The sequence below is a fragment of the Manis pentadactyla genome, chromosome 8 (genome assembly GCF_030020395.1).
Source record: "Manis pentadactyla isolate mManPen7 chromosome 8, mManPen7.hap1, whole genome shotgun sequence".
Classification (NCBI taxonomy): Eukaryota; Metazoa; Chordata; class Mammalia; order Pholidota; family Manidae; genus Manis; species Manis pentadactyla.
The window spans coordinates 10,657,069-10,674,085 of NC_080026.1; the positions used below are offsets into that span (position 1 = coordinate 10,657,069).

The following is a 17,017-nucleotide window of genomic DNA, read 5'->3' on the forward strand; positions in this document are numbered from 1 at the left end:
GAGAGGGCGGGGATAGAAACGTCAACTACCCCCCCCCCCGCCCCAGTCGTCCAAGCCTCCTCTTCTTTCTCGCCTCCTGCAAAAGCCGCACAAGTCTTCCATCCCCCCTCGGGCAGCCTCGCAGCTCTGGGCAACCGCCAGGTTAAGCCCATTTGCACTGGGAAATTGGCGCTGCTCGGGAGAAGGGAAACGGATCGATTGCCCTTGTGACTCCCCGCCCCCTCCCCACCCACCCCGCCGCTCCCTCCTCCGCCCGGCCCGCCCCCTGCCCTCACCCCGCCTCCCAGCCTCTCCCCACCCCCACCCCCGCTCACCCGCGGCAGTCCGGCGCGAGGCCCCTCCGGAAGGCGCGGGGAATGGGGAGGACTCCGCCGGGGAGAGCGGGTGTCTCCAAGTGGTGCTAATGGGAAGACGCTGCTGGTTTCCAAAGAGGATGCTCTGCCACAAAGAGCGGCCGGCGCGCGGGCCTGGGCTCTAGCGGAGAGACACCCCGGGAGAACTCCAGAGCTCGCGGGGAGCGCTCCTCCGGACCCCGGGGCCAACATGCCTGTCCGCAGGGGGCATGTGGCACCCCAGAACACGTTTTTGGGGACCATCATTCGGAAATTTGAAGGGCAAAGTAAGTTCATCTGTTCTCTCCTGCCTCCCTCGCTTTCTGCTCTGACAGCGCGCCTGGCGCCCGCCGCGTACAAGCCGAGCAGACGGCAACTCCGGGCCGCGGCAAGTTAGAGGCTGTGAAACCGAGCCAGGAGCCTCGGGTGGCAGCGGGAGCGGTCCCCCTCCGATATTAATTTTGATTTACATTTTAGATTATGGTCTCCATTACGGGAGGCAATTTGATCCTCCTCTCCCACTGCTCCATTATCTGCCTTGCTACTTAATGCCCTACCCTTCTACTATCTTAAAGGGAACGTATTAGCATAACGGGTTTATGTTTTGTGGCTGTTTTATGGTAGACTTTTTCAAAGTCAGGAGCAGGGCAGAGCGTACTGCCGGAACAGGAGAATGTAAATGCTGGCAGCGCTGGATATGGCTATGCAAACTCTCTTTTACCTTGGTTAAATCGCAGGGCTGTGATATGACAGGGATGCTTGCTTGCGGTTAGTTTATAGAAGCTAAACTTTGCATTGAATCAATGCAAATATATCCCAAGCGGGATAATATGGAAAAAAGCAATATCTGATCTATGCTGGTTCCCAACACAAGCAGTTTGTTATTCAAAAGAGCATTTCTGCCCTTTTATTATCCCCTTAAATTTCCATTTAGAAATTTAAAAGTTGAAGTGTAATATAGTAAATCCCACAAAGGCTGAATGCAGAACAATTTAATATTCTCATGTGAACTAAGTGTAAGGGGTGAATGATTGTTATATAATATAATAAGTTTAAATCCTATACTTCTTAATTTATATATGACATTTCCTTGAAACTACATTAACACACATTTATGTTGTACATTTTGCAGTTATTTTAGCTCTGCATTTGGTGACATGAAGATATAATACTTTGTGTACAAGATAAATTTTATATCCTGATTCACATTCTATGTGGAAATAGTAAATATGATCTGTGATCAAAATTAATAAACCCTTTGTATTAAAGGCCCTACTGCCTCACACAAAAAATTCAAGGTTCTCCCAAAGTAAAAGTGAAAAGGTGTTATCAGTAAATAACATGAGATTTACTGCATGTGTGTGTGTTTTTATCCCGTGGAAAATAGGTATCATGAAAGGTGAAACTTTGTATTATTGAACTTCTTATTAATGTGAAATAGTTTTGTTGCTAATAGTTTCATGTTTTTTTTTAAATGATCAGTATGTAGTATGCCTCAGAAGGATAGAAAAAAGCAAAATCCAAGAATAATAACTACTTTGAGAAAGTTCTACTCTGAGGGCCAAGGTTGAAGTGACACATCTGACAGCTACAGGATGTTTCTCTGTCTTGGCTTTGAAAATATTTACCTTGCAATTAAATAGTATTCTGGAAATATCGATTGGCCAGCTGCTTCTGGGGTGTGCATTAGGACCCCCGGGAGTTAAAGGGCTTGACAACTAGACTATCTGGAAATTACATCGTTGAAATTCGTAGAGTAGTTCCTTCATACTTTTGTTAAAACTACTTCTTAAGACTATTATTAATTTCACATTTAAGGTTTTTGTGCGTTTTTTTTTCCCTCTTAAAAGCCTGGGCAGTTAGCAATTTCAGAAGCACCTGCATTTCAGATATCCTATTATGCAACAAATTGCTCCAGTGTTTATAAGAATCTCATGGGAGCTTTTTAAAAAATGCCTTACTATCTTCTTATTACAGATAAAAAATTTATCATCGCAAATGCCAGAGTGCAAAACTGTGCCATCATCTACTGCAACGATGGGTTCTGTGAGATGACTGGTTTCTCCAGGCCAGATGTCATGCAAAAGCCTTGCACCTGCGACTTTCTCCATGGGCCTGAGACCAAGAGGCATGATATTGCTCAAATTGCCCAGGCATTGCTGGGGTCAGAGGAGAGAAAAGTGGAGGTCACCTACTATCACAAAAATGGTAAAGTTTATCTACTTAGGATTTCTTGTATTTGATTCCATTGAGATGAAATTTTGACAACTTATTTCTGCAAGTTCATATGCAGAGAAGCCCTGAATATTCAGTTGTAGATATATGCTTTGCTTATAGTGTTACAGGATTCAAGAAATATGGATACTTTATTAGTGGACTAGTAGGACCAATTTCTTTCTTGAATAAGGGTACCCTGTACTCTTCAATAGGGCAGTAACTTAAAGTCACTGAGGACAAAATGCCACAAATTGGTCTTATACTCTCCCCTTTCTAAGGAATAATATAAAGGTCAATAATTCACCAGTTGCATTGATAGGTATTTTGTGGGAGAGAAATACAGTTTCATTTGCTTGAATGTGAAACTATTTCACAAAGCAAAGTCTTGTTGAAAGCTGTGTATCTGAAACTAAAACTATTGTAGTTATAAGTTCTTCAGCTTTATTTGATAGGCAGCACCTCTTGTTTCCTTTGCTCCTTTTTCACACAGTTATGGAGATATTTAGGAACTTCTGAAACTGGTCTAGTAAACCTATGTATATTCAAATATTAAAGGCTGTTCATGTATTCAAGATCTGTCCTAAAATAAGAAATGGGAAAAAGGAACTATGGTACTGTGGAGGTTTTGGTGTTCATTTTTACAGCTGCACCAAAACTGACATCTCAAATTTAAGGTCATACCTCAACTTCAAGGGCACTCCTTCTTCTTTGAAGCTTGCTATGGAAGCACAGTATGTTAAACCTATAATAGTTATCAAAAACAACCCCACACATTTAATGGACATGCATTCATTAATATACTATATATATATATATATATTAACTCACATATATGAATATTCAGATATACCCATTTAAAAGTATACTCATTCCCAAATGTGCACACTTCAATGATATTTGACAACTCAGGGCTTAAATAAGGTAAGTCATTTTAAAAATGCACATTGTCATTACTTTTGTTGATATTGCATTTCATTTTTTTTTCCATTGACAGAAGTTGGTGGGCAGCGGGATACTTAGTCAGATTTTTAGGTAACTCCTAAGTTTTGTAAATGAGTAAATGGGTGATGTGCTATAGCTTATATCATATGGTGACTAATCATTTGGTAAAATGCAGAGAACACATTCTAGCAAGGAAAAGGTTTAGCTCTTCCTCTTATTTACTTACAATTAAATGCTTTATGATAGAAAATTTAATTTTTCATTACTGGATTTTCCTTAACATCCACTGACAAGTGTGTATGCGTAACAAAGTATGATTGGAAAAGCAGGTTTGTATAACTTTGGATTAATCTATAAGGACAACAATTATATGACAATTATATGACTATCAACCAACATAGAGATTGTTTTTAAAGTTCTCATTCCCCCCGACACTTTTCAATCCATAGTGTCAGCATACTAGAAATAGCTTAATTGCTCTGTTGTCTTGAAAGCGTATTTTGGACTGAGGCTCTCACCACCCAAATGCAACTCATCTTTTTTTGTGTGTGTGTCTGATGCCAGCGATTTGGGCTTTTGGAATAATTTGAAGTCTGACTTTTTTCACATCTGCATATTCATCATGTCACTATGACATGTTGGTCCACATTTGGTCATTGTGTTTTCTAGGACACTTTCAACTTGTAGAATTTAAGTATAAAATGAATCTGACTGTCAGGATCACTTAAGTAACTAACTATATTTTTTCGGACAGTGTTTTCAAATAGAAGTTTTTACACTGCAAGTAGAATGGTGATATTTAAAAGCTGTATTAACTTGTACAATGTAAGTGTGTAAAATTATTTCACAATACTTAAAAAAGCAATTTAATGTGGAATCACAAGCATGAATTGACAAATTTCTACAGTACATTGAAGATGCTAGTACATTGAATAATGCAGATATTCCTATCCAAGTGATTTGGTTGGTTATAAGAATTAAAATTTCCCTGTTGTAAGCAAGGAATCTTTATTTGGAAGTTTCTTTAGGTGTATAAATAACAACCTTTGGTGAAGATTTTGATTCTGTTGGCTACATTTTCAGATGTGACCAGTCTACAAGGTCTTGAGTATTTTTGATGACAAATGCTGCCTATTTTGCTTTTATTGATATGAAAAACACGAGGTGACAGGCCAAGCTTTTTCCTTTTAATTCCAAAGAAAAAGGTTACATCGATGACCTTTTTAGATTGTGAAGACACACAGTTGGACTATTTGCTCTGAATGTAATCAACTTGTGTTTTTGCTACTAGTTCAGATACTTTTGAACAGATTCTTCACAGTGTTTTGCTTTCATTCACATGGCAAATACAAAATCAGTTGGAGCTTGTGAAGTTTAAATGCTTTGAAAATCTTGCCTCTTAAGGACCTGCCAGCGACGCTACATTTATAAAAGCAGGAAGGGACAGAATAACCAACATTTTCATTGGTTGTTTCTCAAAGTTTCCTATTTCTTTATTATTGAGGTCATTTAGTTTTGAGAGGTTCTTGGTTTCTCAAGTATATGCAGTAATTGCTTCCTTTACTTATTCTTTAATTAGCATTTCACAGGAATATGAACAGTAATGTAGTAGTACAATGAGCAAATTAACAGAAAATTGATATATTCTGTTTCCACTTTGTCCATTCACTCATACTAGAGTAGCAAAACTATGAGCATGGTATTATTTCCAAAAGCTTGTTTTCCAGAATAGCCAGAGGCTTTATAAGCAGTTTAAGCCTGTGATCTATGCAATGAGCTCACACCGATGCAGTGCATGATCACCACTGTGCAGCAGCATGTCCTACCATCCTACTTTATGCACTCTTACTAGGTACAATTGGACTTGCTGTTTACCAGACTATCAATTTTTAAAAACCTAGTTATTTGCAGTAGGACTATTTGACAGCCCTTCCTTTGAGGATTCTATTTTACAGTTTAAGTCATTATTGTATAAATCATTCTTGGCAGGTGTGAAATATTGCTTGAGGTGATAAAGCTATAAATCTTTTGACATGGAACTCTAATTATACAAAACTATAATTACATTGAGGCGTACCGGATGGGCATGTATTTTAATAGTATAATACATTCACTCTAAAAACATCTTCCTTTTAGCATCAGGTATGGAGAAATAGCAAACACTTCAGTTTATTAATTAGTGCATAGTTTAAAGATGATGTTGATAGTCAGGAAACAGAATTGTTCATCAGATTTGCTGTGTGTCATGGAAATGTTGAACAACTTCAGGCATCCTTAGATACGGCATATTTACCTTAAATTACCAAGCAGCCCTAAATATTTGGAAACTCAAAGTAAATTTCTCCAGGAGAAATAATGGTCTTAACACAGGACAACAGGACTTAAAATGCATTATTTTTAGAGGTCAGAGTGTTCCTATATTTTTGCTTTGTGCTTTCAGACATAGTACAATAGCAATTTTGTTCACAAATCAGAAGTGTCCCTGTCCTTGTTATTGCTTTTAAAGAACTAAAGGGTAAGGGGAAAATGAGGAAAGTTCCAGAGGCAGCATTTGATTCTCTAAACTCAAGAGGTTTTGGTTTGATAACATGGAATCTGCCATCTCTAAGAGTTATTCGGCAAGACCTTATACAGAGCGTTGGGCTGCTGTGAGTAAAGGTGAGGACGTGCACCAAGCACCACCTCTCCCTAAGATAATGTTTCAGGCACTAGAGCAACAAAGGAGAGGGAAAGGGGAGTACGGACTGATTTCTGCTTTCAGGATCTTCATATTACAGAGCAACTGATGTTCATTTCTATCTTCTAAACCTCAAAATGTTTTTATAAAATCATTTTTCAAGGAATAAAAGAATATATAGACTATGAAGTGAAGAAGTTTTAAATAGATGGATAACAGAAGTTAGGGTTGATCACCACTCTTCCTCTCTTCCCCAACTGTAAATAAACTCATCTGTTTCTTGTCACCTCTTCTCATTTACATGTAGTATTAACTTACTTAGTTAAAATGTTAGTAGCTGGAAAGAAAATTTTATAAAAGTTTCTGTAAGTTATATGGCATGTAAAATATTCAGCTGTCCTCATTCCTGAGCTGTGTAGTAGAGATATACAGAAGGTAGTTCTTAGAGAATGGAAGTATATTTTATGTGTGTGAAATGCAAGCAATAAGAAAACTCTCCAGAGAGTGTCAGTCTGTTTTGGTGATCATTTTATCTTTCTCTTCATACAATCTCATGTTCCCTCTAATAGAATATTGTAAAAACAGTGATCTTAAAATACATTTTCTTTTACATACCTAAACTTGATACTGTCTCATGAACTCTGGATATTATACAGAACTTAGATTTAATCAGTTGTCCTTGTTGATAAAATAATAATTTTCAAGAGATAGTGCTTACAGTTTAAAAACTATTTCAGCATTGCCCCAAGTGAAAATAAAATGTCCTAAAATTGTATGTTCATCAATCTCTTTTCATCACCCTCTGGCACCATACCTGTAAGCAGTTCTGGTGCTAAAAAGAAGCTGTGTTGTTTACCAGCTTGAGAGAGAACCACTCTATTATTTTCATATCCAAAGGGCTTGAGATCAGGGTCAGTTCAGGGCCATAGACATAGGCTAGACTTAGTGGGAGGAACCGGCTTCTCTGGCTTCTATTGGCTTCCAATGTTGTTCGTATTTTTTATTTTTTCTCTATAAATAGGCACTAAATCAGTTACTGGCAGTCAGCAGCTAGGAGACTCCTAGGATAATTGATTCCACAAGGAAGTAGTAATTGGAGTATGAATGCTAAGACATCAGCATTCATCTGACCATCTGAACTACAAACCTGGGGGCGTTTTCTGTTTCTCTCTTTCTCTTTCCTCCCTAAGGCCGCATGGTCACCAATACCTTTCAGTATTTACAGCTGGACTATGTCTCAGTGTTACCTCTGCTTTTCCATTACCGCCAGGTGCCTGAGGTGAAGCCCTCTTCGTCCTTCCAGGGTCCTGAGGGCTGCAGTGTCTCTCCCTCTGCAATTCGTTCTCCACAATGCTGTCAGAGAGCCATTTCTGAAACAAGAATCACATACACTGGTGACTTATTGGAGCCAAGCAGCACTGTAAATGAATTTCATGTATTTGGTAATGAGCATAACAATCCCATAATATACATACTCTTATTATCTCCATTTTATGAGCAGAGCACTGAGGCCCGCAGAGATTGAGTGATTTGCCGCATCACACATGACTCATAAGTGGTGATGCCTGGGCCCTTAACAGCTTCTCCTCATTTGCTCTTTAATGCATTTATGTCATACCTTGGCTTATAAACTCACCTCAACTCATTAAAACTCTCAGGATAAAGCTCTAGACTCTGTTAGGATGTCAGAGCTGAAATCACTTGGTGGGGCATCTTTAGAGGAACCAGTTGCTTTCCCAGTTCTGACAATAGCAAGGTGAACTTGACCAAGTTTGCCTTCTTGATGCCACAGCTTCCTTTTCTGACATTATGTGAAGAATAACATCTACTCTGTTAGTCTGATTGAATGTGTTATATAGAATAAAGGACAGAGCATTATTTCTAACAAGGTTTTTCTTCCCCGTAAGATGTGCTCTGTAAATACCAATTAGTCGAAAATCTTGCCAACTCCCTTTCTTTTACAAATTGTAAATTTCAATAATGCTTGAATCCTCCGTTTCTCAAGTGAGCCATATGCACTTTTATTTCACCAAGGCTTTGCTCTCCCTTCGGCAGTTTTCCTTTCTCTATAATAAACAGTGTAAAGTCTGTCTGAATGGATTGCGTTTCCCTCAGCTTCTCACCCTAAAGAAACCGTTATCAATCTTCCAGAAACAGATCAGAGACTTCTCTGCAAAGTCCTTCTTGATGCTTCCACTGGCTGCTTTCAGAACATTAATTTAACATTTTTTTGTGTCTGTACAACAGTTGGTTCTCTACTCCAGCGTAACACTAGGAGTGTGCTACACATCATTGCATATTATTGTAGTTAATTTTATCTGTGTTTTTAGCTCATTCAGGGACAATCCCAAGTCTTACTAATTTCTATGCCCAGAATGTATGGAAGAGTGCCTGTGTGAAGTACACGCTCAGTTAACATTCACATGAGTGACGAGAGGCTGAGCAATGGTACCACAGAGCTGGGGAAACAAGAAACTGATTGAGATCAGGAGATCTTGAGGAATGTGACTTATAAGGAAAATGTGACGTTTTGATTTTGTCTTATTTCTTAACACTTCCAAAATGTTAAGAATAATTTTCATCTTGATTTTATTGTTGGGCCTATTTCTTTGTTTAATAGGCTATGATACCATATAATCTTAATAGCTTGTAACTATGCAAAGCATTAGAAAAAAATAATAGAGTGAGAAAGAAGCTATTAACGACAAGTTATTATTTGGTTACTCAAGTATCACTCACTTGCCACTACATCAAAATGAGTCTCAGAGGTCTAACGGTCCCTCTGCAGTAGCCACCCCAAGGTTCTTGTCCATTCTCTCCTGACTTGAATTCATTGCTGTGTTTGCCGATTGCTGTTGTACTGACTATCTGTCAGACAGTATTGACATTGTATATCTAGTGCAATATTTTATCCTCAGTGTTTTCCTGAAAATTCTTAACTGTCCATGAAGCTTGATCTCAGGGTCACTCAATGAGAGTGTTCAATCTAAAATAATTAAGTTAGTGTATTAATAATATAAATAATAATTACTAAATAGTATCATCTAATGATGGTTTTTCTCTCTTTACTGTGCTGTCTGCATTTAGAAAAAATTCTGAACTACTGAGAAGCAATAGGATCATCCAGCAATAAGATATTAATCACCATAGTGAGGAAATGTGTCCTATTACTAAACAAGTAAAAGGACAAATTGCCACTTGTCACAGGTGGGTTATAAGAAAACTGAGTACCAGGCTAATATTGCCATTACTGTACATTCCATAGCTTCCTCTGGCTTCTATAATTTATAGGAAATACCTAATTTAAGAAAAACTACTCTTGCTGCGGACAGCTCCAGTGGTGGCTGGGGCAGCCACCTGGGCCCTTTCCTCAGTTAAATAGATCTGTGGGTAAACAAACTCTCCTTTTCATGGTTGGTACTATTTTGCATAACGTCTCACCCCAGTTTTTACTTCAAAACATATAAAAGCCTTTACTGATGCTTGGTGGGTAAGAATTGGGGAGAAGGAGTGGGAGAGGACTGTGGGTGCATTTCTGCCCTTGTAAAATAATCTCACACTACACTGTGCTGGGTGGGGCCAGGCTCGGCTGCCCAAGCCACACGGCTCCCGTTTCTGTGCCGATGCCTCTGGGACGACCAGTCACAAGACCTTGCAACAATTTACAAAAATGTTAGAGCTGTGCAACATGATATATTACACAAGTCATTTTTAATCAGGTACTCATTTACTTCTCTTAGCTGAATTAGCTAAAATTTTTTCTCATTTTGCTAGAAAATTACTATGTACACCATCCATTTTTAAAACATTTTTGCATTAAGGTGCATACAACAAAACATACAAAGCTTAGTGTACAGCTTGATGAATTTTGACTCATGTAAACATCCATTTTCCTTAATAGTGTAAATCAGTTATCTTTAGCTATACATTTAGGTCTTTTATACACAAGAATGTACTGTCCAGGTTTTAATTCCTGTGGTTGTAGTTCATAGACCATAGCCCTCCACCCAGTTTAGATCTTCTCTCAAAGGACTAATGTTAATTGAGTTCCAGTTCTGTTGCTGGCTCCATATAAATTACTTTATCTGATTTTCATTGCAGCTTTCAGAGTAGATATTACCCCATTTTACAGATTGAATTGAAGTTCAAAGAAGTTAAGTAAATGACTGATGATCGTAGAGCCAGGTGGAGATGAAGCTTAAAATCTTGATTCATCAATGCTTATAAACTTTATTACCTCTAAATGACACACTTTTTAAGCCTCACGCTACCCAATCATATATGTCGTAATTGTTGCTCTTAATCATAGATGCTTATTGGTTATCTGAGGTATGAATCTGATTAATTTAATTTACACCAAAGGGTGAAAGAAGCAATATTTATTCTAGGTATTTGTATTTTAAACAGAGCTATATCATTCGAAATGAACATCTGGCAGGACATTCAATTTCAGTAGAATGAGGAAAATTAATATGTGCCTCTAATCTATTAATGGCACTCTTTTTTTCCTCTTAAAAGTCCCCATTTTGGACTATAAAATAAGGTCAATTTAGATTTTGGAGACATTTTTAGTTAAGGGCATTTCGCTAGTACTATGTCTAGTCCTTATCCAGGTAGTCTAGAAGAAAATTCAAATAGTGTGATTTAGTAGTAAAAGCTCTATTGTGTTCTTATGCTCTCTGTTTCCCACAATGATGAAGTTACATAATTTGAAAGAATTCACCCAGAGTATTTAAAAGAGAAATCATAAATTAACTGGTGTGAAGAGTCTGGTTTATTTGAAATACTTCCAGTTTTCTTCATCTGTGTCCAAATGTGACTCAGTTCCTGCTATCCACCCTACTGTCTTGTGTCTCTGAGCTCCTTGCAGAGGCTGGCATCCTCTACTTTGCACGGACTTCTCTGAATCCCTCTATAAACTTGTCCACATTTCTTAATATTTATTTCCTGTCTCTATTAGAATTCATGAAATTATCTTGTAACAATCTGTTTCTATGCCTATCTCTCCCACTCAATGTTGAACTCTGAAGAGACTTATTAAGGCACTTATTTAAAAGGAGGAAATGGGAGAGAGTAAAAAAATAAGTTTAAAAGAATCCAGGAATATACCTGTTTACTAATGAAAATGTCAGGTGGCATACAGAGAAGTCTCATTCATTCGTTCATTCAACAGCCTGTGTCAGTCATTTGGTAGATATGAGAACTGTAAAATTTAACAACTTTCATTGTTTAATTAATTGAGTTTCTTAGTAACTTTCTGTTATATCGTTTATATATTACAAAGCAATTTATTGTAATACTTAATAACCTATAGCTCTTTCTAAAAAGACAGAATAACTAATCATCCTTCTTCAGTTATCCTGGAAGGAAAGAGATGAGGATCAGGACAGTCCAGATAGATCCTTAATGCCTACACGGAGAACTGATTTTGATTGGGCATCTATAAAAGAAAGACTATGTCTACATGTAAGAAACCTATATGTTCTTTTAATAATATATGTAAGTTTGGAAGCCATCCCTGCCCCCCATGGATCTCTTTGGTTGAATGTACATGATAAAACACTTCTATACCCTTGAAATTATTCTGATGTCTTTTAGGTCTTCCACCCTACAATGAGAACAGTCTCATACATACATTAGTTTCCCAACAGATTTCATTCTTTTTCCCAAACCTAGTGTGATGGGTTGAGATTATAAGGTCTGTTTGGTATCAGCAGACACTTCATCAGTCACAATCCTGATAGCGGATTTCACCACTTCAAAAAGGACTTCACATCTCTACTCTCTCAAAGTGATTTAACTCCACTGTTGAAAAATTAGAAAATACAGAGAACAGATAGAAAAAAAAGACCTATAATCTGGAACCTAAGAAATAACCACTGTTAAAAAATTATGGCATGTATTCTGTCTGTATTCTTCTACTCAAATACACACACACACACACACACACACACACTATTTTTTATTTTATTACAAGACTGGAATAGCAGTATATATACCAAACTGTAGCCTGTTTTCCTCCCTGAGAAATTTATCCTGAACATGTATATGTTTTAATGATTATATAATATTTAACATATGGACAGTCTGTAATTATTTTAATATCCACCCAAGTATTAGTTTAAAGAAAATAAAACATTACCGACAATACCTTATCACTGAACACTTTATTATTTCCAACTTTTCAGAATTGTAAAAACATACAAAGAGTCTGCACTACCATCTTGGACACCTGCCCTATGGTTCTCTTTAGTGTGTACTCTTAAGGGTATAATTGCTGGGTAAAACTGTATGTGTGTCTTTATAAACTTTTGGTACCTCTTTTCAAATTATACCCCAAAAGATAGTGTACTTATTCACACATTTACTGTGGGTAATAAAACTGACATTCTTTAAAACTTTTTGAGCCATTAAAAATAGCATCTTATCATCTGATCATTGAATTTAACCCTCAATCTTTATTGAGAAACACATGTAGAAAATATTCGAGGTTATGTTCTTATTTAAATAAAACAGTGCTCAGTATTACCAAACCATAGGGAGCAATGGGACACTCTCTCAGATAGCTGAATGTCTAGGCTGCATACCTGACTTCACACCATGGTCAGTCTTCCAAAAACCTCTTCACAGTCACGTTTTCATTCCAGTAATTTTCTGGCTGCTTTCCAAGCCTCAGATTTAGAAACTAGTACCAGTTATCGACTACTTAGCAGCATTCTGTGAACTTTTTCTCCTTTCTATTTGGGATAAGTTGTATTTTATTTTCAGTATTTCTTATTCTCTGTAAACTTTGGTGAAAATTTTGGTAGTGAAAGGACGTTTTATTTGGTAGTTTGTATTTGAAAATATATACACACACACACATACATATATATATATATGTATATTTAAATATTTATAGTTTTGCTTAGATTCAAAGTGATAGGCATAAATGTTAATCTGCTCATGATAAATAAAATACCCATTTAGCTAGGATACCATATACCAGAAATGAAATGTATTTACAAAACTTAAATGATATCACATGCTCAAATTACACAATAATGTGTAGGAAATCTATAAGCAACAGAGACTCAACATTACATCAGATAAACCACAAACTTCACCTTGGTAATACCATTGAAATGACTGCAAAGGAAGGTCTTTCTCTTCCTAGGCTGCTTTACTTAACCAAGCCATGCAGAGCTCAGGTAGATAATCTGTTTCTAGCTGTGACTCAGTTCTCCGGTCTTCCCTTCAGGTGTTCTTTATAATGAATGTCACTTAACCATACACTCTCAGTAAGATTTATGGATTTTCAGATTGCTGTTCTCAGAATTTGCTCCCCAAATGGACCACACAAAAATTCCAGTAATGATGCACCTCAACTGTCTTGTGAGCTGCCTTCTATTCAGTTCTCACTCTGAAACTGTGGGACTCATTTCTTTGTAGGTCATATTTCCAGAGTGAGCAGAAGGTGTCCTGAAATTTCATACCCACCAACATTCATTATTTTAAATATAGTCGTAACAGTGTGAACGCAGTGTGAGTTACACAGCATTTTGTTTTAATTATTGGCCTCTTTGAGGAAGCCAGTAACTCCAATGATGAATCTCTCTCTGGAGATTACTTCCTTTAAAAGAGCTGTGTTAGTACTTTTTGTTATTAATCTACATTTTCTTTTTGAAAATGTGAAGGATATTGATTATGTTCTCTTAATCTTTGCCAAGTGAGTTTTATAACATCATTCTTAATTTTTCTTCAATATTAGAAAATAAAGCTAAATGTCTGATTGCGCTATAGCTCAGCTACAAAAATGAAAATTAATCTCAAGTGTAAAAGAATAGGAAAGAGCATTTTCATAAATACATGGTTTTCAAAAAATCACTGGAAAATTTAATTTTTTTATAGAAGAGAAGGCTTAGAGATTTTAGTTAGCATATCTGATGCTATAGAATTTGAAACTTACAATATAAAGAATGAAGATGAAACTTGGATTTTTAACTATATTTTACCTGCATGTTGGAATACCTGGAAAAGCCAAACGAGAAACCCCAAGCATTTCATTTTCTTCTTTTAAATTTATTTTATTTTTATTAAGGTATCATAGATATATACTCTTATGAAGGTTTCACATGAAAAACACTGTGGTTACTACATTCAGCCATATTATCAAGTTCCCCCCCCATACCCCACTGCAGTCACTGCCCATCAGCATAGTAAGATGCCACAGAGTCCCTACTTGTCTTCTCTGTGCTGCACTGTCCTCCTTGTGACCCCCACCACACACCTTGTGTGCCAGTCATAATACCCCTTAGTTCCCTTCTCCCTCCCTCCCTACCCACCCTCCCCCACACCTCCCCTTGGTAACTGCTAGCCCCTTCCCAAGCATTTCATTTTCATTCTAGCAGAGGTTATATGTACTAACTTCTGTTAAAGGTTCCAAGAAACATGGGGTAATTTTTTATTTTTTAAATAATGGCATTGTAATATAATGAGGCAGGGCTTCCTTGCTACCAATCTTATTGTTCCAGAATTGGAATCATGACTTCCTCCCTATCCCACACCTAGCTAAGTATAACTGAAGTGAAAAATTAGATCCTGGAATGATATTCTTTTTGTTGATTTTAGTTTATCTACATCTGTGCTTACTGGTGTCTTGCTAATGTGTTCAAAGACTGGGCTTGTTAAATTATCAGTGTGTATGGCAACATTTTTTAATGTTATTGTGTAACTGGGATGGATTAAATAAGAGTGTGGTTTCAATCACTTTACATATTATTAATCACTCTCATACCCTGAGCACTTGCATTGTGCTAGTATTCTTCTAAAATCTCTTTTTATTCCAGTCCTCACAACGTCCCATAAAGTAGATATTTGATTGTTCCCATTTTACAGATTGAAAAGATGAAGTCCATAAACATTCCCAAGGCTACTCGAGCAGTTTGTAACAAAGCTTTGGTTTAAATGCAGGCTGTCTTCTTTCCAAGCCGGTGTCCTCAGAACTCTTACTGGACCACCCAGGCATAGCTCCTCTCCACAGAGGGACCCTGACACATACAGGGGATGCAGAGGTAAAAATCAAGTCCCATCTTGACAGACAGAAAAGTGTGAATTGTTTTTAAATTTTAGGCATTTAAGTGTTTGAAAATTGGATGCTTCTAATCTTCTTCTCTTAAATTCAATTAGACAAACACTTGCCTCTGATCTTTTAGAAATTAAGTCAAATTAACCTGTTTTCCTAGTGCCTAATTCCATGCCTTGCAAAAAATAGCTGCTCAACAAATATTTTTTTTAAATAAGTGAATAAATTAAAACCTGAGACAAACTCTCTTACGCATTTGATGTGTCAGTGACTTCAATAAAGTGGAAGTCATCTCTTGCCTATTTGAAAGGGATGATAAAAAGGGAGATAGCATAGTGGCTAATTTACCTACCCTGCCCTCAGGTTCATCATCAGTGAAATGGGACTTATGATAATAATACAACTTGTCTGACATGTTTTGCAAAGACTGAATGTGTTTATATTTGTCAAAGCTTTTACGACAGCTCCTGGTACCTAGTAAGTGTAATGTAAATGTTAATAAATAAAATAGTATGAAAAGACAAAAATATGTGAAAAGGAATTGGGTTAAAAATACATATTAAATTGGTATGTTCACTGAGTGTTGTACTCAAAAAGGAAGTTTGGAGCTCTGCATGTGTGACTGAGTAAAACATGTGAATTAGTTTGACATTGGTGGGTGAAAGAAGAAATCAGCAGTATTTCTTAAAAACATCAAGTGTGAAATCCCAGGGACTTTATCCTTGAGATACTGGCCTCAATCAAATTCTGCACAATTAAATTTATCTTTAGGCCTTTTTTTTTTTAATGCTGAAACCCATGTTAAGTGTGGTTGCCTTGAAATGGTTAGCAGTCTGGGCAGTTGGGATCTTAGAATTTTTCTGAGCACAGCAGTCTTTCAGCTGCATTGCAGCCAATTCCAGTAATGGCCTTCCAGAAACCAGCGTGTCTTTAAAGTGAGAGTTCTTCGAGTGACAATGAGGTGTAAGCCCAGTTCACCTCTTCTCCCCCTAGAATTTAGTGGGAATTGAGATAAATCTTAAATTTAAGACAAAGATGTTGAATAAATTGAAGCCCATTGATTTGGAGAAGATATGTAGATAAAAATATCCAAATATAGCTAAGCTAGCCATATCATTAATTATCCAAAGCAGGACTTCTTTTAAAGCAAGGGGGGAAGCAATCAATAATTATACTAGGAGAACAGGAAAAATCCATGACTGTCCAGACGAACAGGATGTATGTACACTTTAAATACAACCCATATCTGGGCCTGTGTGTCAGGTTTTTCCAAATGTGTAACATTCTATCGTATAGACTTTTCATGAATGTTTTTTTAGGTTCCTGAAACTGGTGAGTTTAAAAATGTAGCCACTCATTCTTGCAATGCCTAAAATGCTTACCATGTGGACAAAGACAGTATCTTGCAATCTGGAGAAATGAGTCAGAATTCCTCTGAAGAATATATTGCACCTGCTGACCTCTTTGAAATAAGACTACAAATGAATCTTTCTATAAATACCACGATGAAGTTTCTTAGTAAAGGAATTAACCTCTACCACTGTGAACCACAGTGAGTCATGAAAGCAGAACGGACTAAAGGTAAAGAGACTGAGTCATTGCTGAATGCCAACAGTCCTTTACAGGCTATCTTTGACTCTCAAAACTCCTATAATGGATCTTTATCTTGGAATCTTTAAAGCAAGGGTGTTCATGGTGTGTGTGGATAGCCATCTATTCCCCAGTTGCTCTATCACATTTTAATTGAATGTGCTAGTCTATTTGTAATCCTCTGATAAAATTAGC

General features: G+C 37.1%; 1 protein-coding gene across 1 annotated transcript in view; it reads left to right on the plus strand.

Moving 5' to 3' along the window:
* The first annotated feature begins 322 nt into the window (after window positions 1-322).
* Window positions 323-17,017, plus strand: part of KCNH7 (potassium voltage-gated channel subfamily H member 7) — a 440,085-nt gene continuing 423,390 nt past the window's right edge. The window contains exons 1-2 of the mRNA XM_036884332.2: window positions 323-619; window positions 2,310-2,540. Of these exons, the coding sequence (XP_036740227.2) occupies window positions 544-619; window positions 2,310-2,540 (307 nt within the window). The 5' untranslated portion in view covers window positions 323-543. The remainder of the gene's footprint in view (window positions 620-2,309; window positions 2,541-17,017) is intronic.